General features: G+C 38.6%; 1 protein-coding gene and 1 pseudogene across 1 annotated transcript in view; both read left to right on the plus strand.

Moving 5' to 3' along the window:
* FAM135B (family with sequence similarity 135 member B) overlaps positions 1-27,922 on the plus strand; it is a 231,562-nt gene that overhangs the window by 62,174 nt on the left and 141,466 nt on the right. Inside the window, exons 3-4 of the mRNA XM_036741454.1 lie at positions 1,665-1,804; positions 18,515-18,585. Coding sequence (XP_036597349.1) covers positions 1,665-1,804; positions 18,515-18,585 — 211 coding nt within the window. The remainder of the gene's footprint in view (positions 1-1,664; positions 1,805-18,514; positions 18,586-27,922) is intronic.
* Positions 19,886-26,304, plus strand: LOC118854282 (annotated as a pseudogene).

Below are 27,922 nucleotides of genomic sequence, written 5' to 3' on the forward strand. Positions count from 1 at the left end.
TTGTTGAATATGAGAAAATGTTAGACATGGAAAGGACGTTCTAATTGGCACCGGTATCACTTTTGGATGGTGTTATTTGTTAGGATGAACTTCCTTACATTTGACCTAAGTTAGCTTCCTTTTGCTAAAAATAAAGGAAAGGGAACACAGCAAGCTTGATATAAAAGAACCCCTATACACACACACACTATTACCAGGGTTCTCTAAAAGGTAAACATAAAACAGAATATAATGACATCTAGGTGGTACAGTAGTTAGAGCACTAGTCCTAGAGTCAGGAAAACATGAGTTCAAATCCATCCTCAGAGGCTTACTAGGTATGTGACCCTGGCAAGTCACTTAACCCTGTCTGTCTTAGTTTCCACATCTGTAAAATGAGCTGGAGAAAGAAATGGCAACCCACTCCAGTATCCTTGCCATGAAAACCCCAAATGGGGTCACAAAGAGTCAGACATGACTGAAACAACTGGAAAACAATAACAACAAAAACCAAACAAAACAGATTTTGGTTTAGAATAAAGAGAATAGGACTTGAATTAAAAAAAAAAAACAAGCAAACAATTTAGTTTAAGTCCCTGGTCAGCATTTCAGAAGCATATCTTTTGTACGTGATAAAATATTTTACTTCTGTTATATTGCCTAAATTACCTCAAAGGATATGTGCTAGTAATGCCAGCCTACATTGTTCTGTACCCATTCCGGCCATCTGAGGGGATAAGTGGATATCATACCTTTGATAAATATTCACAGTCTTCCTGTCAGAATTAATATGTGTGTATGTGTATATAGTTCACATTTACATAATACTTTAAATTTTGCAAAGCACTTTTGATACATTTTCTCATTTGAACCTCACATTAATGTGCTGATGTCCATGGTATTATCCCCATTCTACAAATGAGTTCTTCAGGTAAGAGCTGGACAAACACTTGTGAGAAATGTCATAAAGATTTCTGTTCAGGTAAAACTAGATGCTCTTCTTAGATATTTCCAGTGGTGAAATTCTGATATTCAGTATAGGTTGGTGAAATAAGTTTGTCTCACTGATTTTCTCTTCAATGATTTCTTCTGCATTTATGACATGGTTAGGTCACATAGCCTATGGACCCCTGGACTTGAAATCAGGAAGACTCAAATTCAAATAGTGCCTCAGATACTCACTGGATGTTTGACGTTGGTCAAATCATTTTTCCTCTTTCTGACTAATTTTTTTTTTAATTTATAAAATATCACCTACCTCACATAGTCATTGTGAAGAATAAATGAGATCACATGTATGAAGCATTTTGAAAATCTTAAAAACACTACATAAATGGTAAATGTTATTGTTATTCTTGTTAGAAACTAGACCTATAATTTCACTGCTACAGGAAGTTCCCTGGGGAAGAAACTCCCTCTTCTAATGTACCTCCTCTGCAACTTGCACCATTAGTTTCTTAGCACTAGGAGATTAAGTGATTTACCCAGTATCACACAGCCAGTACGAGTCAAGTGTGAGACTTGATTGCAGTTCTTCTCTGGCTCTGAGGATGGCTGTGTTCCCACAATGACACATTGCTTCTCTTTGTATGGCAGCCTTCTCCTGCTTAGATGCAGCTGTACCACTGTAGGCCTGAATACACAAGTAATCACTCCTATACCTTATTGTCATTTTTCTTTTGCAGAGGTCTCCAACTTGGGTTCTGCAAGTGTCCAAGACAACACTGTGAACAGCCGGATATTTCAAATCTTGTACAGGAATGAAGAGATCACCATTAATGAGCTGATGACTTTTCGCGTGCATTTACTCTTAGATGGGGAAAGGGTAAGGCATGGGTCCCCAACCTTTGCATAGAGGGAGGCTGCTATTCATTTCTTTAAGGCCTGAGACTTGTAGTATTAGAGTTTGTGGGAGGTTACTGAGAACAAGGTTTCTGAATTGAATAGGGGGATACCACTGCACCAATGGTCACAAAACATATGCAGTAATTGTAATCAGTTTGGAGATCAAATAGGTGAAGTTACTTAGGCATGACTCATGTGGGTAAGTCTTCCCATTGAAGGCCTACCTCTTTGATAGAATGGAAAGTTGGTGTAGTCATTTCCCTCCATCCTCACATCCTGCCCTGTACCTTATAATGCACAACAAGGCAAAGAGGCATGATCATTTATGGCATTTGTATTCAGGTATTTAGCAAAGTATCAGTGAATAGCACATGCACACACACGCACACATACACACATATTTCAATGTAGATGTGTCTCCAGCAAAGTCCTTCTGCCCCATCTCAACACATTGTACATCTATTCATGCAGTTTGCTATTGCACTTCTGACTTACCTTGAGCCCCAGAATTTTTTCACATGAATTGTTGTCCAGTTTCATATGAACTAATCATTGATCATTGATACTTTATTCTGTATTTACATAGTCCAGTAACTGGACCCCTATCCATAGGTATTTATGTTTATCCCTCTTCAATCTTGTCTTATTAGATTAGTGGCATCACACCAACTAATTGCAGTCCTAAACTCCTTTATCAGAACTAGATGATATCAAAAGCTTCTTCTAGCTGTGACACTTGATGTATCTGTGAATCTATGAGATCTTTCTTTCCTCTTTATTCTGTCATCCAATATGTTAACTATCTCAGCCTCCTGCCATTGAATATGTGATAGCCTTCTCATTCTGCTGCTTTATCCAAATCATTGGTTAAAATGTCGAGCAGAGTAAGGGGTGGAGACAATGTCATTTTACTGCCACTAAACACCTGCCTCGGTGTTGATGTGGATATATTAATCCCTAACTTTAAAGTGGGGGAGTTGAAGTACGTAGCCTTCAAGGTCCTTTCTAGTTCTGGTATTCGCTTTTCAAATTTAAACCAATTCATTCAAATTGAATTAATATCTGTTAAATGTCTTCTGAGTGAGTAGCACTATACTAGATATTGAAAAAGATACCAAATTTAGATAAGACACAATCAATATTCTCATGGAGTATGACACATATGCAATTATACTATGTTTAAGTGAATTAATAGCTAGAATGTATATAGTGCTTTAAGGTTTTCGGATATTTTGGATACTTTACTAAGCTTTAATGTCTAAAACTGCACTAAGACTTTGGGGTTCTATGTTACCTCATTTGAATCTCTCAACCACCCTGCAAAACAGGTACTAATATTATCCCCATATATCCCCATTAAGGAAATTGAGTTTAAGGGAAATTAAGTGATTTGCTTGAGGTCACACAACTAGCAAATGTCTGAGATAAGATTCAAAAGGTCTTCCAGACTCCAAGTGCAGCATTCTGTCCCATGTGCCACCAAGGAATAAACAAAGTGCTTTCTGAAGTCGAAAGGAGAGATAACACCTAACTTCCCAAGTGCAACAGAAAAGGCTCCCTGGAGGAGGTAATATTTGGGAAGTACTTGAGAAAATGGATGGGCATTCAATAGTTAAGGGAAATGGAACACGGTCAAGGCATAAAGGCACAAAAGAACACGAGATATTCACAGGACCCTGCCAGTCTGGCTAACAGAGTAAGGAGAAAGTAATAGTAAAGCTGGAATATTAAGGGTCCAATTGATTGTGAAGGACATTGAATGTCAAGCAAAGTGAAAAAAGCCCATGACCTGAAGTCAAAAGGATTTGAGCTGAATTCCCACCTCAGACACTTACTAGCTTGTGACTCTGGCAATTAACTTTCTCTATGCCTCAGTTTCCTTCTCTGGAAAACAGGGACAATAGCTGTACCTACCTTATAATGTTGTTATGAGGATCAAATAGTATGTGTATGTTTATATTTGTACATACATATATATTGCTACTTAAATTATTATTAGTAGTATTATTTCCATTTTACTCAATAGGCAGTTGGGAGCCATTGCAATGGTCCAGTAAGGTAGCAATGGGGACCTGTGTTATCAGAGTGGAAGTTGAAATATAGCAGATGGAGGAGATAAGAGAGAGTTTGGAAAAATAGGATAATGATAGCTAATGATAATTAGTTAAGATAATTTATTAGATATGAAGCATGAACAAGTCAAAGCTAAAAACATGAGTTTGAACCTGGAAGAATAATGGTGACAGTAACCAAAATATAAAAGTAAAGTAAGGACTTTGCTGGTTTCAAGGGAATGAATAAAATCGAATTGTTTACATAATCAGTTTGAAATATTAGTGGGAATTGAGAAGGTTATTGCAGACTCCTCTTTTACATTTCTTTATATCCTAACACTAGGACACTGACTTGCACATAGTAGGCGCTTAATAAATGCTTATTGACTCACCGAGATGAGCAGGTGAGCTTGTTTTTCCAGAACTTCTGAGCGGGAACAAGGATGGAAATAGATATTGGTCAGTCATTGATATAGGGATACTATTTGAATATGGGAGGGAATGTGGGTTAAGGGGCAGAGGAGGGGCATAAATAGAAAGATGAGGATAGAAGCAAGGGAAGAACACTGGAAAATACTCTTATTAAGTAACTGAGAAAAGAAGGAGAAGCCAGTAACAGAGGTGCAATGAGTTCACAATGAGAGACGTAGGAAGGAAAAGAGGCATGAGGAGGAAGGGCATAATGAGGGACATAAGAAGGAAAAGAATGTCAAGCCAGGAAGGGAGACTATCCATTAGAGAGGGAGTGGTCAATATCAGTTGTTACAGAGAGATCAAAGATGGGGACTAAAAGACAAAGGTCATTGGATTTTTCAAATAAGAGGAAATTGATAAGATCAGTTTCAGCAGGGTGGGGGGGGGTGGGGGGGGGAGAACTCTGAGGTCAATCAGTTAAGGTGAGAAATTCTGAGAGGGCAGGAGATGCCATGTCTAACTTGCATTTTTATTTGGTATTGTAAGGTTCATGTTATAATATCCTGTGTTATGATACTATACTATTAATAATAACTAATAACAGTAGCTAACAGTTATATCGAGCTTATTATGTGGCAAGGACTGTGTTAAGCACTTTACAATTATTATCTCATTTTATCCTCACAACAATCCTGTGAGTTAGGTTCTATTATTATCCTCATTTTACAGTTGAGGAAACTGATGCAAACAGGGGTTAAGTGACTTGCCCAAGGTCCACAGAACTGGTAAGTGGCTGAGGCTTGATTTGAATTCAGGTTTTTTTTTTTTGTTTTGTTTTGTTTTTTACCCCAGGGCCATCTCTTTATCTCTGGTGCAGCCTAAATGCTCTGGCTGTTTTAAGGACCTTTCCAGTTCAAATGTTAAATATCTTAAGGGTGTGTCTCTTCTAGTCTGGTTGCTCAGACATCTTCTTAGCACCCTTGCTGTCATCCAACCTGTACTTTCTATCTTGTCTACAAAGAAGGTCACAGCCAATTGAAATCTGGAACTAGTGAAAGCTCTAAATTCACTGAGGAAAAAGCCTACATGGTATTTGTCTGGATCTTAGGTTCCAAATAATTGGTGGTAAGAGATGATATTTTGAGCACTGGGTGTGCTACATTACGTACCTTATAACGCACTACAAGGCAAAGAGGCATGATCATTTATGGCATTTGTATTCAGCAAAATGTGACATCCCCAATACTTTTTAACAGCCACTCTGAGAATCTAAATATAAATTCTAGGCATATGTGTCTTACTAGATTATGTTTATCCAGGAATATGTTTTCAAAGAAGCCTTTTCAATAAGAGTTCTTCCAATTTTACTCAATCAAAATATTCTCATGAGGGAAAATTTGATATGCCTTCCAGTCATTATTCAGTCTCAGAGAAGTTGGATTGCCACCTGTGTGTGGTGTCATGGCATCATGGAAAGCACACTTAGATTTGGAATCAGACACTTTCAGTTTGAGGAGTCCTAGTTAGGCTAAATATTAGCTCTTTGACGTTGGTGAAGCCACATAATCACTCTGAAATTAATTTTCTTCATCCATAAAATACAGATAATATTACTTGTATCACCCTCCCACTCACCCTGTAAGGTTGTTATGAGAAAAATGATTATGAATCATAACTTATAGAAATGTGAGAAGATTATGGGAACACGGAGAGGAGAGAATGATGATTATGATGGTGAGAGCGTGGCAGTATGTAGGAGATCTGGTATTAGGCTTGGAGTCAAGAAGGTCTGGGTTCAAATCCTGCCTCAGAGATTTACTAACTGTGTTGTTCTGGGTAAGTCACTTAATATTTCTCCTCTTAGTTTCCTTGTCTGCAAAATGAGGGAGTTAGACTTGATGGACTCTAAAGTCACTTCTAGTTCTAAATCTAATAATAAGTAATAACATAGCAACAACAGCAGTAATAATAGCTAGCATTTGTAGGAGGCAGTTGGTTGGAGCAGTGAATAGATTGCTGGCCCTGGAGTTAGAGAGATATGAGTTCAAATCCATCCTCGAACATTTACTAACTGCGTGACTCTGGGCAAGTCACAACCTCTGTTTCAGTTAAAATTTTTTGAGGCTACTAGATAGTTCAGTGGATAGAGCACTGGTCCTGGAGTCAGGAAGACCTGAGTTCAAATCCAGAATCAAACACTTACTAGTTGTGTGACTCTGGGTAAGTCACATAACCTCAGTTTGCCTTAATCTACTGGGGAAGGAAATAGTAAACCACTACAGTATCTCAGACAGGAAACCCACATGTGCAGTATTAGTGTGTTATGGTCCATGGGATCACAAAGAGTTGGACAGGACTGAATAACAAGCATATATAGAGTGCTTAAGGTTTGCAACATGTTTTGCGTATGTTTTCTCATTTGATTAATGATTACTCATATCAAAGGGTTATCATTATTATTATGAAATGAGAATGTTGCGTCTCTCTGTTTCTTCTCGTTCTACCTTTGAATTATATAGGAGAGAAGTAAGCTCAGTCTATACAGTTAGGGACAGAGCCTTCATCTGCATCTGGGATAGAGTTTCATTATGGCTTAGTTCCTTTTTTCTGTTTTCATGTGCTCTGTCTGGCAGTTGGAGCAGATCCATTTAATCCACTTTTGCCCTCTCTGTGGTATTTTGCTCCTCACCTATCACAGGAGCTCAATGCCCTCTTTGTCTATGTTCTTTTCCTTCATTAAAACCTGTGAGAACCAAACTGGATCTTAGAGACCCATCCCTTCATTTGACATATGTGGACCTTGAGGTCAGTAAAGGAAATATCGTTAGTCAAGGTCATAGAGGGAGTCAGTGGCAAATTGAGGCTAGAAATCCATACCTAATGATTCTTGGTCCCATTTCATTTCTATGACTGTGCCACTTATTCAGTAGATCAATAGGTAAGACATTTATTACATATTTACTTTGTTCCAGGCACTGTGCTAAGTGCTGGGGATACACATCTAAGAAGAGGATTCCTTCTCTCAGGGCACTTAAATTCTAATAAGAGAGAATAAAACACAAAGAGAAGCTGAAAAGCAGGGGAGATGGGGAGGGAAAAGGGTATCCATAGGTGGAGGAGTCGGGACAGAAGTGAGCAGCATGGATGGGGAATCTCATGAAATGTCATTCTGGGTCTGGATCAAGGACTCACCAATTAGGACAGTGGGCCTTAGTCATCTGGCTTCTTAATCCATTACTCTACTGATGGTTTGTTTTGTTTTCCCAAAGTCGCCAAAATCCTCTTAATTATCTAATAATGTTTCAATTAATATTTTCTGTCCTATTTTACCTAATAATTTCATCTATTTCTCTATTCATTTGTTAATTAAGTTAACTAATTGCTTATTTTTTGTTAAAAACACTCTCTTTATTGATGCTTTTACCCTTCCTTTGCTTCCCATTACCCTCAATAACATTTCTCAATAACATTTATTAAGAGCCTACTATGTGCCAGATGCTGTGTTCACTCCTAATCTGTTCTTTTATGTCTTCCTGTTTCTTTAGTCTCCTTCACTGATGGCTCTTCTTCCTCCCCTACTGAATCATAACACGTCTCAACCCTTAGCCTCCCTGTCTTTCACTACACTTCCTGCCACAGCAAAGCCATCCACTTCCATGCTGTCATCAAGTCTAGAAGGAAGTTTGGGGCTGCAACTGCAGCCAGTAATGAATGACATATATTAGGAGTGGACAAGAGGACATTAGGGTAGTTGAATCCTACTGAAGAAACAGAGAACATTTTGATGAGGAGCTCAGGTAACAGGGAAGGAAGAAAGTGAAGGAGAGCTTATAAACAGTTCAACACTGAAAAGAATTTCTAGTTTAATGTAAACATGTCAATCTAAAGTGTCATATAAATTGAAAATATAATTCTTAATAGTAACACTAATGTCACAGCGAGATAGAGAATATTCATATATAAATGTATGCATAACTACATAAATATATACATATACATGTGTGCGTATGCATATAACACATTCATATATAATTGAATTTATTTGAGTTGAGGGAGAAAAAAATAATTGGAGAGAATTATAGTGTCAAACTTAACAATCTTCCCTTTTCTTCCACTGCCCCCATACTCAATACTCTGTCCTTACCAACTTGCAGGTTAGTTTCCAGACTTCACCTGTACCATTCAATCCTTGCTCCTTTCATTCCCTACTCTCTTCAAAATGGAATGCTGACCCTCCTGGGTGTCTTACCTACAATGTTTGCCTATGTATAACAATACAGCTCAAATTCCTCCTCCTACATGGAACCTTACTCTGTTCCCTCAGCACTTTTTTTTTAATTTAAATTTATTTATTTAGCATATTTAGTTTTCAGCATTGATTTTCACAAGAGTTTGAATTACAAATTTTCTCCCCATTTCTACCCTCCCCCCCCACTCCTAGATGGCATATATTGTGGTTGCCCTGTTCCCCAGTCAGCCCTACCCTCTATCAACCCCCTCCATCTCATCCCCTTTTCCCTTCCTTTCTCTTAGGGCAAGATAAATTTCTACGCCCCATTGCCTGCATATCTTATTTTCTAGTTGTATGCAAAAACTTTTTTTTTATTTTTGAACATCGGTTTTTAAAACTTTGAGTTCCAAATTCTCTCCACTCCTCCCTTTTCACCCACCCTCCCTAAGAAGTCAAGCAATTCAACATAGGACACATGTGTATCATTATGTATAACCCTTCCACAGTACTCATGTTGTGAAAGACTCACTATATTTTGCTCCTTCCCAACCCATCCCCCTTTATTGAATTTTCTCCCTTGACCCTGTCCCCTTTACAAAGTGTTTGTTTTTGATTACCTGCACCCCCATCTGCCCTCCCCTCCATCATCCCCCTCCCTTTTATTTTTTTTATCTTCCTCCCTCTTCTTTCCTGTGGGGTAAGATACCCAATTGAGTATGTATGGTATTCCCTCCTCAGGCCAAATCTGATGAGAGCAAGGTTCACTCATTCCCCCCTCACCTGCCCTCTCACCTCCTCCCACAGAACTGCTTCCTCTTGCCACCTTTATGTGAGATAATGCACCCCATTCTATCTCTCCCTATCTCCCAATCTAAGTATGTTGCTCTCTCATCCCTTAATTTGATTTTATTTCTTTTAGATATCTTCGCTTCATCTTCAACTCACCCTGTGTCTGCTCTCTCTCTCTGTTATATATATATATATATATATATATATATATATATATATATATATATATATATATGTGTGTGTGTGTGTGTGTGTGTGTGTGTATATATGTGTATATATATATATACACATACACACACACAAGCATATATATACACACACAGATATATACATACATACACGTTCATTTATATATATATACATAAACATATATATATATATGCATATTCCCTTCAGCTACCCTAATACTGAGGTCTCATGAATCATACATGTCATCTTTCCATGTAGGAATGTAAACAAAACAGTTCAATTTTAGTAAGTCCCCTGCAATTTCTGTTTCTTGATTACCTTTTCATGCTTCTCTTGATTCTTCGGTTTGAAAGTCAAATTTTCTATTCTGGTCTGGTCTTTTCACTGAGAAAGCTTGAAAGTACTCTATTTTATTGAAAATCCATATTTTGCCTTGGTGCATGATACTCAGTTTTGCTGGGTAGGTGATTCCAGGTTTTAATCCAAGCTCCATTGTCCTCTGGAATATCGCATTCCAAGCCCTTCGATCTCTTAATGTAGAAGGTGCCAGATCTTGGGTTATTCTGACTGGGTTTCCACAATACTCAAATTGTTTCGTTCTGGCTGCTTGCAGCATTTTCTCCTTGACCTGGGAGCTCTGGAATTTGACGACAATATTCCTAGGAGATTTCTTTTTGGGATCTATTTGAGGAGTTGATCAGTGGATTCTTTCAATTTCTATTTTTCCCTGTGGCTCTTGAAGATCAGGGCAGTTCTCCTTGATAATTTCTTGAAAGATGATATCTAGGCTCTTTTTTTGATCATGGCTTTCAGGTAGTCCAATAATTTTTAAATTATCTCTCCTGGATCTATTTTCCAGGTTAGTGGTTTTTCCAATGAGATATTTCACATTGTCTTCCATTTTTTCATTCCTTTGGTTCTGTTTTATAATATCTTGATTTAATGGAGACAGGCAGGATCAAAATACCAATATGGAAGAGGACAGCAATGACACTATCGATGTGTCTGATACCTCAAAAGATAATGTGAACTGGTCTCCAGCCCAAAAAGCATTGCTGGAAGAGCTAAAGGAGGATTTAAAAACCAAATTAGGGAGGTAAAAGAAAACATGGAATAAATGGAAAAGTTCCTAAAGAATAAGATTGGCGAAATGGCTACAGAGATTCAGAATCTAGAGAGAGAAAATGACACCCTGAGAGGCAAAATCAACCAATTGGAAAAGGAGACTCAAAAGCAAAATGAAAACACTAACTCATTAAAAATTAGAGTTGAGCAAGTGGAAGCTAATGAATCTATGAGGCACCAAGAAGTAGTAAAACAAAATGTAAAGAATGAAAAAATAGAAAAAAAATGTGAAATATCTGATTGGCAAAACAACTGACCTGGAAAATAGATCCAGGAGAGACAATTTAAGATTTATTGGTCTACCAGAAATCCACGATGGAAAAAAAGAGCCTTGACAGTATCTTCGAAGAAATTATCAAAGACAACTGCCCAGAGGTCCTAGAACCAGAGGGCAAAATAGTCATTGAAAGAATTCACCAATCACCCCCTGAAAGAGATCCCAAACTGAAAACACCAAGAAATATTACAGCCAAATTTCAGAACTATAAACTCAAGGAGAAAATACTGCAAGCAGCCAAAAAGAAGCAATTCAAATATCATGCAACTACAGTCAGGATCACGCAGGATCTCTCAGCTTCCATATTAAAAGACAGGAGAAATTGGAATATGATATTCCAAAGGGCAAAGAGCTGGGACTACAACCAAGGATCAACTACCCAGCAAAACTAAGCATAATTTTTTCAGGCAAGGTGATGGACATTCAATGAAATAAGGGAATTCCAGACATTCCTGATGAAAAAGCCAAAACTCAATGGAAAATTTAATCTCCAAATACAAAACTCAAGAGAGATATAAAAAGGTAACCAGGGGGAAAAACCCCACAAACCTTATTAACCAATAAGGGCAGGTTGTTTACATCTTTATGTGGGATCATATCATCTTATGTATGTTTTTATGTATATATATATATATATATATATATATATATATATATATATATATATATATATATATATATATATATATATATTTTATATATACATATATATACATTTTATATATTTTATATACATATATATGTATATATATATATATACATTTTATATATTTTATATATACATATAAAAGTCAGTCTTGAGAATGGTACAGCTATTATGACAATTGAAAGGGATATACAGAGGTTGTGAATGCCTGTATAAATTAACTGATATAAAGATATAAAATATAAGTAAGAGATATAAAGGGAGGGCTATGAGAGAAGCGGTAAGGAGGTAGTAGAAAAGGGTAAATTACACCAAATGAAGTGGCACAAAAACATATTATAGTAGAGGGAAAGAAGGGAGGTAGAAGAGCAGTATTTGAGCTTTACTGTCATCTGATCTAGTTCAAGAAGGGAATAACATACACTGATAAGTTTAGAAATCTAACTTGTCCTACGGGAAGTAGGAGGGGACGGGGGGAAGAAAGGGAGGGGGGTGGTCAGAAGGGAGAGGAGAAGTAGTAAGTGGGAAATGGTACGATAAGGGTGGGGAAAAAGGAGGGTAAACTGAGGAAGTTGACGGTCCAAAGCAAAACTTTGTTGAGGAGGAGAAGGGGAAAGGGAGAACTAAAAGCATAAACAGGGGGAATTAGGATGGAGAAAAAGACACAGATAGAAATCATAACTCTGAACGTGAAGGGGATGAACATTGTCATAAAACAGAAGCAGATAGCAGAATGGATTAAAAACCGTAATCCTACAATATGCTGTTTACAAGAAACACATTTGAAACAGGGGGATACACATAGCATAAAGATAAAAGTCTGGAGTAAAATATATTGTGCCTCAGCCAAAGTAAAAAAAGCAGATGTAGCAATCCTAATCTCAGACAAAGCAAAAGTAAAGATAGATTTACTTAAAAGAGATAAGGAAGGACATTATATCCTGCTAAAAGGCACCATGAAGAATGAAGCAATATCATTGCTTAACATATATGCACCAAGTGGTAAGGCATACAAATTCTTAGAGGAGAGGTTAAGGGAGTTACAGGAAGAAATAGACAGCAAAACTATAATATTGGGAGACCTCAACCTCCCCCTTTCTGAACTTGATAAATCTAACCTCAAAATAAATAAGAAAAAAGTTAAGGAGGTAAACAGAATTTTAAAAAGGCACATATGATAGACCTCTTCAGAAAACTGAATGAGGATTAAAAGGAATATACTTTCTTCTCAAAAGTACATGGCACATACTCAAAAATTGACCATGTACTAGGGCATAAAAACCTCACAATCCAGTGCAGAAAAACAGAAGTAGTCGAAGCATCCTTTTCAGATCATGATGCAATAAGAATCATTTTTAATAAAGAGCCATGGAAAAATAAGCTAAACACTAATTGGAAACTAAATGATTTAATTCTAAAAAATGAGTGGGCCAAAGAACAAATCAGAGAAACAATTAATAACTTCGTTCAAGAGAATGACAATAATGAAACAACATACCAAAACTTATGGGATGCAGCAAAAGCAGTTCTTAGGGGAAGTTTTATATCCCTAAATGCCTACATGAATAAAATATGGAAAAAGGAGATCAATGATCTGGGCATACAGCTGATAAAGCTAGAAAAAGAGCAAATTGAAAACCCCCAATTAAATACCAAATTAGAAATACTGAAAATCAAAGGAGAGATTAATAAAATTGAAACCAAGAAAACTATTGAATTAATAAATAAAACAAAGAGCTGGTTTTATGAAAAAAACAATAAAATTGATAAACCTTTGGCCAATTTGATTAAAAAAAACAAAGAAGAAAATCAAATTACCAGTATCAAAAATGAAAAGGGTGAGGTCACCTCTAATGAAGAGGAAATCAAAACAATAATTAGGAATTATTTTGCCCAACTGTATGCCCATAAATTTGACAACCTTAGAGATATGGATGAATATCTACAAAAACATAAACTGCCCAGGCTAACAGAAAAGGAAGTGAAATTTCTTAATAACCCCATCTCAGAAAAAGAAATTGAGCATGCCATCAATGAACTCCCTAGGAAAAAATCTCCAGGGCCAGATGGTTTTACATGTGAATTCTATCAAACATTTAAAGAAAAACTAATTCCAATACTTTGTAGACTCTTTGGGAAAATAGGTGAAGGAGTCCTACCAAATTCTTTTTATGACACAAATATGGTACTAATACCCAAACCAGGTAGAGTCCAAACAGAGAAAGAAAATTATAGACCAATTTCTCTAGTGAATATTGATGTAAACATTTTAAATAAAATATTAGCAAAAAGATTGCAGCAACTCATCACGAGAATAATACACTATGACCAGGTAGGATTTATTCCAGGAATACAAGCCTGGTTTAATATTAGGAAAACTATTAGCACAATTGACCATATCAACAACAAAACCAGCAGAAACCATATGATCATCTCAATAGACGCAGAAAAAAAACCTTTGACAAAGTACAGCACCCATTCCTATTAAAAACACTGGAAAGCATAGGAATAAGTGGAACCTTCCTTAAAATTATAAATAGCATCTACCTAAAACCATCAACAAGCATTATTTGTAATGGGGATAAGCTAGATGCATTCCCAATAAGATCAGGGGTGAAACAAGGATGTCCATTATCACCCCTATTATTCAATGTTGTACTAGAAATGTTAGCTTGTAGCAATAAGAGAAGAAAAAGAAATTGAAGGAATTAAAATAGGAAAAGAAGAAACTACATCATCATTTTTGCAGATGATATGATGATTTATTTAGAGAATCCTAGTGAATCAAGTAAAAAACTACTTGAAATAATAAACAACTTAGCAAAGTTGCAGGATATAAAATAAACCCACATAAATCCTCAGCATTCCTATACATTACTGACAAAGCCCAACAGCAAGAGATAGAAAGAGAAATTCCATTCAAAGTTACTTTAGACACTATAAAATATTTGGGAGTCTATTTGCCAAGATAAACCCAGGGCCTATTTGAACATAACTATGACACACTTTTCACGCGAATAAAATCAGATCTAAATAAATGGAGAAATATCAGTTGCTCATGGTTAGGCCGAGCTAATATAATAAAAATGACAATTCTACCTAAATTAATCTATCTATTCAGTGCCATACCAATCGAACTACCAAAAAATTATTTTACAGAGCTGGACAAAATAATAAAAAAATTCATCTGAAAAAACAAGAGGTCTAGAATATCTAGGGTATTAATGAAAAGAAAGGCTAGAGAAGGTGGCCTAGCCCAAAGGGCTATAAAAATGTTCATACCCTTTGTCCCAGCATTACCACTTCTAGGGTTGTATCCCAAAGAAATCACACAAGCGGGAAAAGGACCCATATGTACAAGGATATTTATAGCGGCTCTTTTTGTTGTAGCCAAGAATTGGAAATCAAAGGGATGCCCATCAATTGGGGAATAGCTGAACAAGCTGTGGTATATGAAGGTAATGGAATACTATTGTGCCATAAGAAATGGGGATGATGTGGACTTCGTAACAACCTGGAAAATCCTACACGACATAATGCTGAGTGAGCGGAGCAGAGCCAGGAAAACATTGTACACAACCACAGATATATAGACTCCGTGAGGACCAACCCTGACATACTTCGCTCTTTTCAGGAATGTAAGGTGCAAGGAAAAATCCAGGGGACTCACGATGGAGAATGCTATCTTCATCCAGAGAAAGAACTGTGAAGTTTGAATATAGATTGAGCCGCACTACATGCTCGCCTTTTTTGCTTCTCTTTTGTATTTGTTTTTGGGGGTTTTTTTGGTTCTGTCTCTTCCTTCTCATGATTCATTACATTGGTCATAATTCTTCTCCACAACTTGACTAGTGTATAAATTAATTCAATGGTAGTTATATGAGATTCCAGGCCGTCTTGGGGAGGGAGGGGGGAAGGAGGGGAGAAAATCTGGAACTCAAAATTATGTAGAACCGTGTGTGGTAAACTAAAAATAAATAAATAAATGAAAAAAATAGTATCTTGATTTCTCATAAAATTACTAACTTCCACTTGCTCCAATCTAGTTTTTAAAGTAGTATTTTCTTCAGTGGTCTTTTGGACCTCCTTTTCCATTTGGCTAATTCTGCCTTTCAAGGCATGCTTCTCCTCATTGGCTTTTTGGAGCTCTTTTGCCATTTAAGTTAATCTATTTTTTAAGGTGTTGTTTTCTTCAGTGTATTTTTCAGTATTTTTTTGGGTCTCCTTTAGCAAGTCATTGACTTGTTTTTCATGGTTTTCTCGTATCCTTCTCATTTCTCTTCCCAGTTTTCCTCTACTTCTCTAACTTGCTTTTCCAAATCCTTTTTGGGCTCTTCCATGGCCTGGGACCAGTTCATGTTTTTCTTGGAGGCTTTTGTTGTAGGCTCTATGACTTTGTTGTCTTCTTTAGGTTGTATGTTTTGGTCTTCTTTGTCACCAAAGAAAGAATCCAAAGTCTGAGACTGAATCTGGGTTTGCTTTTGCTGCCTGGCCATATTCCCAACCAACTAACTTGACCCTTGAGTTTTTCAGTGGGGTATGACTGCTTGTAGATTAATGAGTTCTTTGTTCCACGTTTGGAGGGGTAGGTGCCAGCTCTGTCACACCAGCACTGCTCCTTCCCCAATAACCCCCAACCTGTACTGGGCTTAGATCTTCAGCAGGCGGTGCACTCCTGCTCTGATCCACCACTTAATTCCTCCCACCAAGTTGGCCTGGGGCCAGAAGCAGCAGCAGGTGTAGCTGCCCCACCTCCGCTGTCCCCCCGGGGCTGGAAGCCGAACCGCGAACTCCTTTCACTCCCGCAGCTTTTCCCACTAACCTTCTCCGCAGTCTTTGGTGTTTGAGGGTTGAGGAGTCTGGTAACTGCCGCAGCTCACTGATTCAGGGCACTAGGGCCTCCTTCGCCCGGCTTCTGGTCTAGTTGGTCCACGCAGCTCAGGCTGGGTTCTGCTCCACTCCGTTCCCAGCTCCCAGCTCCGTGTGGGATAGACCTCAGCCAGAGACCATCCAGTCTGTCCTGGACTGGAGCCCTGCTTCCCTCTGCTGTTTTGTGGGTTCTTCAGTTCTAGAATTGGTTCAGAGCCATTTTTATAGGTTTTTGGAGGGACTCGGTATGGAGCTCACTCTAGTCCCTGCTTTCTAGCTGCCATCTTGGCTCCGCCCCCCGTTCCCTCAGCTCTTACTGATTTCTCCATTATCAGAATTCCTGTAATCTTTATATCAGTACTCTTCAGTTGTCAATTAACATCCAACATGTTGTCCTATCCATCCTCTTATTGTAAGGCAAGATGATATCTGAACCATCTTCAATCTAGGATACTTTCAATTCGATTCAGTAGTCATTTAATCATATTAACATCTGAGATATGCTAGCCCCTGCACTCAGGACTTAGTGATGTTAAAGCAGATGTGGCATAGGTCTTGCCATTGAGGTATTTATAATCTAATGGGAGGAAAAATGCACTTATAACTATAATTCAATGGAAAATTAAAACTTTCAATTTGTGAAACATTTGTCAAGTGCCAAAATTAAAGCATTTAATTTGAGAAACATTTATTAAGTGCCCATTATGCACAAAGAGGTATTTATGCTAAGTAACATGTATACAACAGAAACTAGCTAATTCTAGGCCTTGAGGGATTTACGTTCTGTTGTAGAGGAGACTATAGAGAGAGAGATTTGAGAAATTTGTTGTTGTTCTGTCATTTTTTCAGTTGTATCCAACTCTTCATGACCCCATTTGGTGTTTTCTTGGCAAAGATCCTTGAGTGGTTTGCCATTTCCTTCTCCAGCTCATTTTTACAGATGAGGAACTGAGGCAAACGGGGTTAAATGATTTTCCCAGGATTATATAGACAGTAAGTGTCTGAGGCCAGATTTGAACTCATGAAAATGAGTATTCCTTATTCCAAGCTCAGTGCACTATCCACCTAGAAAGTGTAATTAAGTTAATACAGCAACCCCAATTATCTACCCTCTCCTCCTGGTTACCACCACCATGTATATTCTTGAAAGACAGTAAAAAAGACTTCAGCATCTGAACCAAAAGACCAGAGAACTGTGTTGTAATAGAACTGTTTTTATGGTATACTTCAACAGAATATTGATTAACAAATATTTATTAAGTACCTAGAGAAACCATGGCATGGTGGATAGGTTGTCCTAAAGAAGACCTGGGTTCAAGTTCTCCCCCTTACAAAGAATGGCTTTGTGAGTCTGGGTAAATTGCCTAACATCTCAGTACTCTGGGCATCTTTTTAAGACTATTTGGCAGAGAAGATGCCATCTTTCATTGGTAAAGAGCATTCTCTTACATGCAAGTTCTGTAGACTGGTGAAGTATAGAGGTCCAGTTTCTATTCCTAAGCACCAAAGCACCAAAGAAGAATCAAAGGTCCTTGAGAATAGGGACTGCTTTCATTCCCCCACATTACACCAACTTCATCCTTAATGTTTCATGTTGTACCTGTGGTACATACATACAATGTGTTTGATAAATGATTGCTGAACTGAGCTCGATAAAATATAGAACCCATACCTTTATGGAATGTGCATTCTACTAGGGGTATTCAGCATGCACACAGAATAAATATGATTCATGAGAGAGGATACAGAATAAACTAGAAATATAGACAAAGTTCTCTGGGAAAACCTAAGAAAGGAAATAGTCCTTTTGTAAATATATGTGTCTGTGATTTCCAAGGATGGGTAGCTATCCCTCACTAACTAGACAGGGTTGTAGAGGAGGGGAAATGCCCATCTCAGGCATCTCAGACAAATGTAGTAATAAACTTGAACTTGCTGTGAAATTTTCACTGTCTAGAGGCCTCTTCTACCCTGACTAATAAATTCAATAACTTGAATGCTCAGTGGTGCAATTCTCTCAAGAAGGGAAATATCAAATATTTGAGTTGGGGCAGAAATTGGCTTTTGGAATAAATTGGTTTTTCTTTTCTTTGTAGGTTGAAAATGCTTTGAGTGAAGTAGATTTCCAGCTCAAGTTGGACCTTCATTTTACAGAGAGTGAACAGCAGTGAGTATAACACTGAGACTTTAATCCTATTAATGCTTCCACCTGATGTCTCTTGTATAGTTCTTTTTCCTTGGGGTACTGCTCAAGGAGCAAACTCCTCTAGTTACAAGAAGTATGCTTTTCTTATCCTATGGCCCATCCATGAGGTCATTGTAAAAACTGGTGGTGATTAAGTAAAATATAAAACTCCTACATTGTTCTATGGTTTTAAGATATAGAACTCTATTATCTCTGAATAATTGAAAATGTTTATCACCCAGAGGGCAATAGAAAAGCAAATATCTGCATCTATCCACGTATCTTTCTATGTATCTATCTATCTATCTATCTATCTATTTATCTATCTACCTATCTTTCTGTCTATTTACCTACCTACATACCTATCTACATATATGTATGTGTAATGATTGAGTGTGTGTGTGTAAACTGTAACCCACTAGGTATAAGAATAAATAGCATTGCAAGCCTTGCCATTGAAGAAATACAAAAAGAAAAAGAAGATAGGATTTTCCTGTGGCAAGAATATCAGGTCTTTCGGTAACCTCACAATGTCGAGAGAAGGTGATGAAGACCTCTAGTCCCTGGGATGGATCCTCCAGAGCAAACATGGAAGGTGTGAACCAAGCAGGATGGGTAGGCATGAGTGGATTGTCATCAGCACCAGCACTGATCTGATCATAGCTCTATTTGAATATGAATTCCACATTCTCTCCATTCCTTGTTATTTAAGCTATTATAAAGAGTTTGTTTTTCCAAACAAAAAATGATAGACTTATCGAAAGGGGTACTGGATGTCATGTCTACCTGAAGCATAACTTCTGACTACCATGTCACTAACAATTGGTTTCCTAGCTTCTACTTAAATGAGTGACCAGATGCTCACTACTTCCCTTGTAGGGCAGCTCTGATTATTAGAACATTCTTCTTTATATTGTGAAATCTGCTTATCTCTAAATTCTTTCCCCATCAGCTTATTATTTCTAGAGTATTTTTGACCCCTGGGGAGTGAATAAAACCAAATGAGTCTAATTACTTTTCTCATGATAGCCATTTATACACTTGAAGACATTCATTGTGTTGCCCAAACCCCAGTTATGTTCTCTTCTCCAGGCTAGACATCTCTCTAACTGACCCTCTTACAGCATAGCTTTGAGTCTCCCCACCATTGGGATCACCCTCAGCCAGATACATTTCAGTTTCTTAAAGTCCTTAGGAGTAGTAGAAGGAAAGGAAGTTCATAGAATCATAGAATCAAAGATTTAGTATTAGAATGCACTTTAGCTCTTTCTCCTCGCTCAAGATGGCAGACAAAAAGCCTCCAAAGGAACCAAAGGAAAAGAAGGTCAAAAAGGAGAAAAAAGAGAACAAAAAGGAAGATGTGGCTGAAAAGGTGGTGAAAAAGCCTTGAAAGCATTGCAGTTGGAACCCAGTCCTGACCCGAGGGATTGGTAGATACTCCATGTCTGCAATGTATTCCCGGAGAGCTATGTACAAGCGGAAATATGCTGCACCAAAATCCCGGATTGAAAGGAAAAAGAAAGAGAAGGTGCCTGCTACTGTTGTGATTCCCCGGCCTCACAACCAACTCAGGGTTCCCCCCAAGACCCAGGCCTTTGCCTAGCAAAGGGCCTGATCTCGTGGACAATGTATGGGGTAGGAGCCAAGAGGTGGTGAATGACTCCGAATTTTATTTCAGCAAGCAGCATTTTTGTATCTTTAGTGACGTAGGTACATTCTTTGGTTATGTGGGTGAAAGACAGGTAAAAATCAAGACAGCTAGTTGCTAGGACCACCCCAACTGTGCCTACTCTCCTCCCCTTCTCTTCCCCTAGCTAACCCGAAGCTCCCTGCAGGCAGGCAGTCCAGGCAAAGAACTGGAAGTTCCATGTGTTCCAGTAAGCCCAGACAGAAAGCCAGAAGTTCCATGTGCTCAAGCAGGTCCAGGCAAAGACCTGGAATTGCTAGGGAGGCAACAAAGCCCAGACCCCTCCTCCTGGCTCCACCCATACCTCAGAGGCCTGACTTTATCTCAGCAGGCCCCTGGGCCTGGAGGTCCAAGGAGGGCAGGGCTCAGCTCTAACTCGGACTGTAACAACTCCCCCATTTTCATTTTGCCAGAAGAGTCAACAGGTACCGACTCAATGACTGTATACAGGGCCCCAAAAAACATACTCATCACTAAAGGAGTACAACATAGCAAAAAAGGCAAGGCCCCACAACGGCCACAGTCTCTAAAACATGACTAAGCCAATCGGGGGTTAACAAGGTCTTAATATGACTCAGAAAATCGTCTGTAACACTTCAGGTTCTAAGTTCTCATGTACTGCCCCTCCTTCCTCAGTGTCCAATTGTAACACCTGGGTATTTTCTGCTGTAATGTTCTGACTATGAAATATGGCTTAATCATAACATTCATTATCCTAAGGACACAAGGTAGACAAAAACTTATTATGACCAACCAAAAAACATAAGGTACTGTATGGAAAATAGTCAAGAATATATTGAGAAATGGGTAAATGTTTTGAAAATACCAATAATGTTTGAAACTATCAATAATCAATAATTGTTCTGCTACTTCAACATTCCACTCAATCAGTATTCCACTCAACGACTCATACTCCCCCTTTTTTGTTTTTGCTGACACCTCACCACTATAGGTACATCCAAATTTTTCATTTAACTATCCCCTTGTAAATAAACATGTGAAGGATTGATTGACGCATTGACAAATCAAAGGGGGCAGTCCCCTTTGTAAATACAGATACATAGACTCAAAAGGAAAAGCAATGATGCAATTGTCCCTTTAAGATTCAAAAGTCTTTTCCTGTATAGCTGTCCAGCAGGGAGCATCAAGTCTTCTGGTCCTTGGCATTTGTTCCAGTCATCTCCAGCACAGAAGCTTCTTCTTCTTCTCTTGCAGGAACCAGCTTTCTGTCCATTCTCCTACAAGGGTAATCTTAGCAGAATTTTAAGTTACCATTTCTAATCCTTATAACCCTGATCATTTTACAAATTCAAAATTGGAACCTTGACCAATTGTTCTGTTTAAGAAATTCACATCAGAACCCAAACTCTTATACTTTACATTACTCAGCATTAATTTTCCCCACCAGAGGGATGCGACTCCAGTACATACATAGATATATTAAATAACCAATTTTCAACACAGTACATATGATGTCATAAACTTTTGTCATGCCATGTTTCTTAGATGGCATTTACAGGATAATACACAAGCCATTCTTCTTTTAACATTACTAATTGCATCAAAGCTTTAGACAAGCTCGATATTAACCAAAGAGCAAAATAATATTCTCACAAGCCCTTGACCTAATTGTCTCCATACCATTACTAGGAGAAAACCTAACTTATGCCTATACAAAAACACTGATCCCAGTCCTATGGTAATCTAAGATGTTCCATAATCAATATTTAAGATTTTCACTGTGCTTACAAAACCTTCTAATAATAACATTTTGCCATCAAGAGAGTAGGGACACAGAGTAAGGGGACCATATTTCCCCAGCTTCCTGTGAAGTCCAGGCAGAGGCCATGTCAAACTACAAGCTGCATTGAGTCAGGCTTAGACTGCCAGGTTTCAATTAAGGCATTAATACAAAAGGGTCCCACCTCAGCACAGGCTGAACAGTTGCCGTCTCAACTCTGCCAAGAAATCATACCTGCAGCTCATGCTTGCCCTCTCACAGGGCTGCTGGCATCTTGGGTCAGCCTTCCTTGATACTCACACCTGGAGTTAGACTCAGAAAAAACAGTCAGTTAACAGTCCCATAAAGTCTTCGAATGGCACGATTGAATGAATATAATCTCACATTGCTTCAGGAACATCCTTAAAACTAGCTCTAAATAGCTCACATGCATTTCCTCCCTTGTTCAGAAAATCTTCCCCTGAAGATCATAAATTACTGCTCTAACACATTTGCATCAGTTTCTCTTCAATTTTCCTATTCTTCTCTAATTATGCCTGATCTGAGAGAATTGAGCCATATAACTTTATCTTTATGTTTTGGATGATGGAATGAATTCAAATCCACATTTAACTTTTCCCATTAATACAGAAACATTCTACAACTTCTCTTTTGTCACTACCTGCTTATTTCTGATTACAGAGATCTGCCAATAAAAAGCATCATATCATCTCACCCAGAACTTCGATAACTCACAGAAAACTGCAACCAATTAGCTTACAGGTGGAAATTCAGCAGGCCTTCTGAAAATCATACAAAAAGATTTTACAGAGAATTTTTCAAAAGCATTTTCCCTTCTTTAACCTTTAAACATTGGAATTCATTCACAAATTAGTCCATAAACCTCCAGATTAACATAAATACAACTTTAGATGATACAGGCTTGAAAATCACATTCCTATATTTTCAAAGTATTATAACAACTGAATTCTTTGTTATTACAGAATTTCTAGATATCACAAATAGGAATTGTTGATCCCATGACTTCTGGTATTTCTATATTAATACATTAATATATAAATACATGCATAACATATATTAATACATTAATATCTTAAATACACATTAGGAATATTTGCCTGGCCATGAATGAATTTATGAAAGAAAAGAAAAAACTTTATTTGCACCCAGCTTTCTCCAAGCTTCATCTTATGCATTCCAATCCCTGACTCTAATTCTTCCACTTTTACAAAAAGGGTTTGAATTAACAAAAAAGCCTAAGGAATTTGAAAGAGGTGAGCCACTTCCTTTCAAGCAAAAGGAGCAAGCTAAAACAATTTTAGTTTCTGAGCAGAACTGACAAAGCTGAGTTAAAGAGGAACTCAGGATTATCCATGATAAAATTCTCAGCCACAGGTAAATTACCTTGGGCTGCGAAGTCCCTTAGAAAAGAGCCTGCCTATGTTAATTTCCCAGGCGGGGAGCTTCCTTGACCAACAGTAAAATTTAACATTTTTAACAGTCATACCTTACATAGAGCTTAATGATTATATAAATCAAAATCCTTCTTTTAGTAAATACCCAGAGTTTCAATAAAACCTTTCATCATTAACTACAGGTTACAAGTTTCTTTTAGTTTCAGCTCCTAAGGTGGAGTGGGGGGAGGGGGTGGCCCAGAGCACATGGACCCCAAGCCACGTGGACTCAAATACAGCCTCTACCCCCACAATCAAACTCCTCCATGCCAGTCTCTCTCTCCTTCCCAAACTTTTATCTTTTTTCTTTTCTTTTTACCCTCTGTATCTCCAATTTCAATCTTTCTTTGCCAAACTACCTTAAACATTGCAAGTAAATAAATTTACATACTCAGCCAGCTTTTCCTTTCTCCAGCTGCCTTACTTTTCACCTTAAAACTTAAAGATTAAAATGAGCAACAGCTTAAAACTTTTTTGGAAGTGAGAACTTTGAACTTGTCAGTCAAAGGTGAGTAGGACTCTGGAAGAGAAGAGAATCCAGTGTTACCTTGTCCTCTCTCCTCGTACTGGAAGACTCAGAGTGTCTCTTTATTAGAGATTCATGCATTTTTCTGAATTTGCCTTAGCGCCAAATGGTATAAAAAATTCTGACTTTGTCTTAAACCAAATTAGAACACATTTTCACTTATATTTAAGGGAAAAGTTCCCGATTTCTTTCTTTTCTCTCTTCAGATCCTTCAAACTGGCCACATTTGAAGAAATGAAGTGAAAAAGAAAGAGCAGTATTTTCCAGCAATTTTCCAAAACTACATTTTTCTCTCTGTCTCTCCCCCGAGGAGGGAGAGAAAAAGATAAGGGAGATTACAGGGTGTCCGATTAGACACTCACACAGAAACGAAGACACAGAGACACAGAGATAGAGATGCAGAGACAGAGAGGGGATTTTTTTTAATCCTATACACAAAGTACTTGGCCCACTGATGTAACAGAGGCCAGGTGCCATGCTTTATTGGGGTCATGGAGACCCTGCTTTTAAGATAATCTGGGGCAGATCCCCCATTGGTCTCTTCCAGTTGTTTAGGAGATATTTTTCCCTTACTAGCTTCTTCCAAAATTTGCTGTAATGTATTTTATGTTCCCAAATGCACGGATTGAATTTATAATGAGGAGTTGGGGGAGGGACCGAAGGAGATTTCATTCTTTGTTTCGGATAATAGTCTTAGTTGCATTTTTCTCGTATCTTGTCCTTTAAGTCTGCCAAGTTTGCAAGTTCCTCCTCTTGCTCTGTTCCAGCAGCCCCATCTCTCTGTAAAACTTTGGTTTTGGGGAACTTCAGTGTATATCGTGTTTGCTGCAGCTGGTGCTGTGATGTGATGCCCCTAACTTTTCTCAAATAAATCATGCATCCTTGCTTCTTACCAAGCTTTTGAAGTATTCTACGGAATGTATCAAAGTCCTTAGAGTCTGTGAAGGATGCACACTGGCCTGTGAGTTAAGTAGATCTACTTAACTCACCAGTGTTGAAAACTGGGTTCCCCGTGGAGATGAGAAGATAAAGCGTTTCTCGCTGAGTAGTTGAATGTGGCCCAAGGCTGTGCTCGAAGTGAAGTCTTCCCTCCTGCTCGTCTCCTTCCTGCTCCCAGAAGGAGGCACCTTGGGTTTCGTGGGTTCACACGGGTGTGGCCCGGCGTTGTAGTTGCCTCACGTTCTGGGCTCCACTTGTTGTGAGTCCCCGGCCTCACAACAAACTCGGGGTTCCCCCCAAGACCCAGGCCTTTGCCTAGCAAAGGGCCTGATCTCGTGGACAATGTATGGGGTGGGAGCCGAGAGGTGGTGAATGACTCCGAATTTTATTTCAGCAAGCAGCATTTTTATATCTTTAGTGAGGTAGGTACATTCTTTGGTTACGTGGGTGAAAGACAGGTAAAAATCAAGACACCTGAGTACTAGGACTGCCCCGACTCTGCCTACTCTCCTCCCCTTCTCTTCCCACGCCAACCCAAAGCTCCTTGCAGGCAGGCAGTCCAGGCAAAGAACCGGAAGTTCCATGTGCTCAAGCGGGTCCGGGCAAAGACCTGGAATTGCTAGGGAGGCAACAAAGGCGAGACCCCTCCTCCTGGCTCCACCCATAACTCAGAGCCCTGAGTTTGTCTCAGCAGGCCCCTGGGCCTGGAGGTCCGAGGAGGGCAGGGCTCAGCTCTGGCTCCGGCCGGTAATATGCTACTATCTCAAAGCCAGTTGGTGGTGATAAGAATGGAGGACCCCGTGTGGTAAACATTCGCAAAATGCCTCGGTATTACCCTACTGAGGATGTGCCTAGAAAGCTGCTAAGTCATGGCAAAAAGCCCTTCAGCCAGCATGTGAGGAGCCTTTGAGCTAGCATCAAGCCAGGCACTGTTCTGATCATGCTCACTGGTTGCCACAGGGGCAAGCGAGTAGTTTTCCTGAAGCAGCTGGCTAGTGGCTTGCTACTGGTGACTGGACCTCTGATCATCAACCGTGTTCCTCTGAGAAGGACCCATCAGAAATTTGTCGTTGCCACCTCTACCAGGGTTAACCTTTCAGGTGTAAAAATTCCAAACCATCTTACTGATGCTTACTTCAAGAAGAAGAGGCTCCGTAAACCTAGACACCAAGAAGGAGAGATTTTTGACACAGAAAAAGAGAAATACGAGATTACAGAGCAGTGCAAGGCTGATCAGAAAACAGTGGACTCTCAGATCCTGCCCCAAATCAAGAAAATTCCTCAGCTCCGTGGCTACTTGTGTTCTGTATTCTGTCTCTCTAAGTGAGTTTATCTGCACAAACTGGTGCTTTAAATGCCTTCCAGAGAACTCTTATTAAGATATTTGGAATAGTAAAAAAAAAAAAAAAAAGAATGCACTTTAGAGTTAATCTGGTTCACTCCTCTTCAATTTACAAGTGGGGAAACTGAGGCCAGGACAAGTAAATTGACTTGAAGAAGGTTTCACAGCTAGTAAATGGGAAAGCCTCTATTTGAGCTAAGCTCCTGTGATGCCAAATCTAATGTTTTCCCCAGTAATCAATCAGTTAACATTTATTAAGCACCTACTTTGTGCCAGGTTCTGTGCTAAGCTCTGGGGATACCAAAAAGAGGCCCTCAAGGTGCTTTCAATCTCATGAGGGAGACAACATGCAAACAAATATGTGCAAAGCAATATATACATATGTATGTATATATATATATATATATATATATATATTCACATATATGCATATTCATACATATATATGATAAATAGGAAGTAATAAACAGAGGGAAGGCACTGTAATTAAGAGGGATTAGGGAAAGTTTCATGTAGAAGGTGGAAATTTACTTGATACTTAAAGAAAACCAGGGATGTAAATAGTTGGAATAGAGAAGGAAGAACATTACAGGCATGGGGAGAAAACAAAATACCAGGCACTGAGAGATGGAGTGTTGTTTATGGAGCAGCCAGGGGGCCAATGTCACAAAGAATATGATTCTGGGAGTAAGGTGCAAAGAAAACTAGAAAGGTGGGAGGTGGCCAGGTTATGAAGGACTTTGAGGCAATAGGAAGCCACTAAATAGGGTGTCATGGTTAGATTTATGCTTTAGTATGATGACTTGAGTGGCTGAATGGAGGATGGACTGGAGTGGAGAGAGACTTGAGGCAGGCAGATCCATCAGCAGGAGATTGCAATCATCCTGGCATGAGGACATGAGGGCCTGCATTAGAGTGGGCAGCAGTGTCAGAGGAGAAAATGAGGTATATTCCAGAGATGATGGGAAGTTTTCTTTCTCCCCTGAATCATAATTATATGTGCAATTTCCTTCCCATTAGACTGACTGTGCCTACCTCTCAAGGGCAAGACCTAAGTCACTTCTACCTTTATATCTCTAGTCCTAAGTGCAAGGCCCAGTAAAACTTAGATGCTTATGTATAAATGGTTTTTGAATTGAATTGAAAGTATCCTGAATGGAAAGGTGAAAATAAAAGATCTTGGCAAGAGATTATATGGGGAGTGAGAGATAATTAGGAATTGAGGTTGACTTCTGGGTTGTAACGGCCACAACAGCAACACCACTAGCAGCAGCAAGCTACTAAAATCCTCTTTTTTTTCTATAATGCTTTTAATGTTTTATTTTTTTAAATTTATTTAACATATTTAGTTTTCATCATTGATTTTCACAAGAGTTTGGATTACAAATTTTCTCCCCATTTCTACCCTCCCCCCCACTCCAAGATGGCATATATTCTGGTTGACCTGTTCCCCAGTCAGCGCTCCCCTATGTCACCCCACTCCCCTCCCATCCCCTTTTCCATTCCTTTCTTGTAGGGAAGATAAATTTTTATGCCCCATTGCCTGTGTATCTTATTGTCTTGTTGCATGTGAAAACATTTTTGTTTGTTTTTGAACATCTGTTTTTAAAATTTTGAGTTCCAAATTCTC

The sequence above is a fragment of the Trichosurus vulpecula genome, chromosome 1, assembly GCF_011100635.1.
Source record: "Trichosurus vulpecula isolate mTriVul1 chromosome 1, mTriVul1.pri, whole genome shotgun sequence".
Lineage (NCBI taxonomy): Eukaryota > Metazoa > Chordata > Mammalia > Diprotodontia > Phalangeridae > Trichosurus > Trichosurus vulpecula.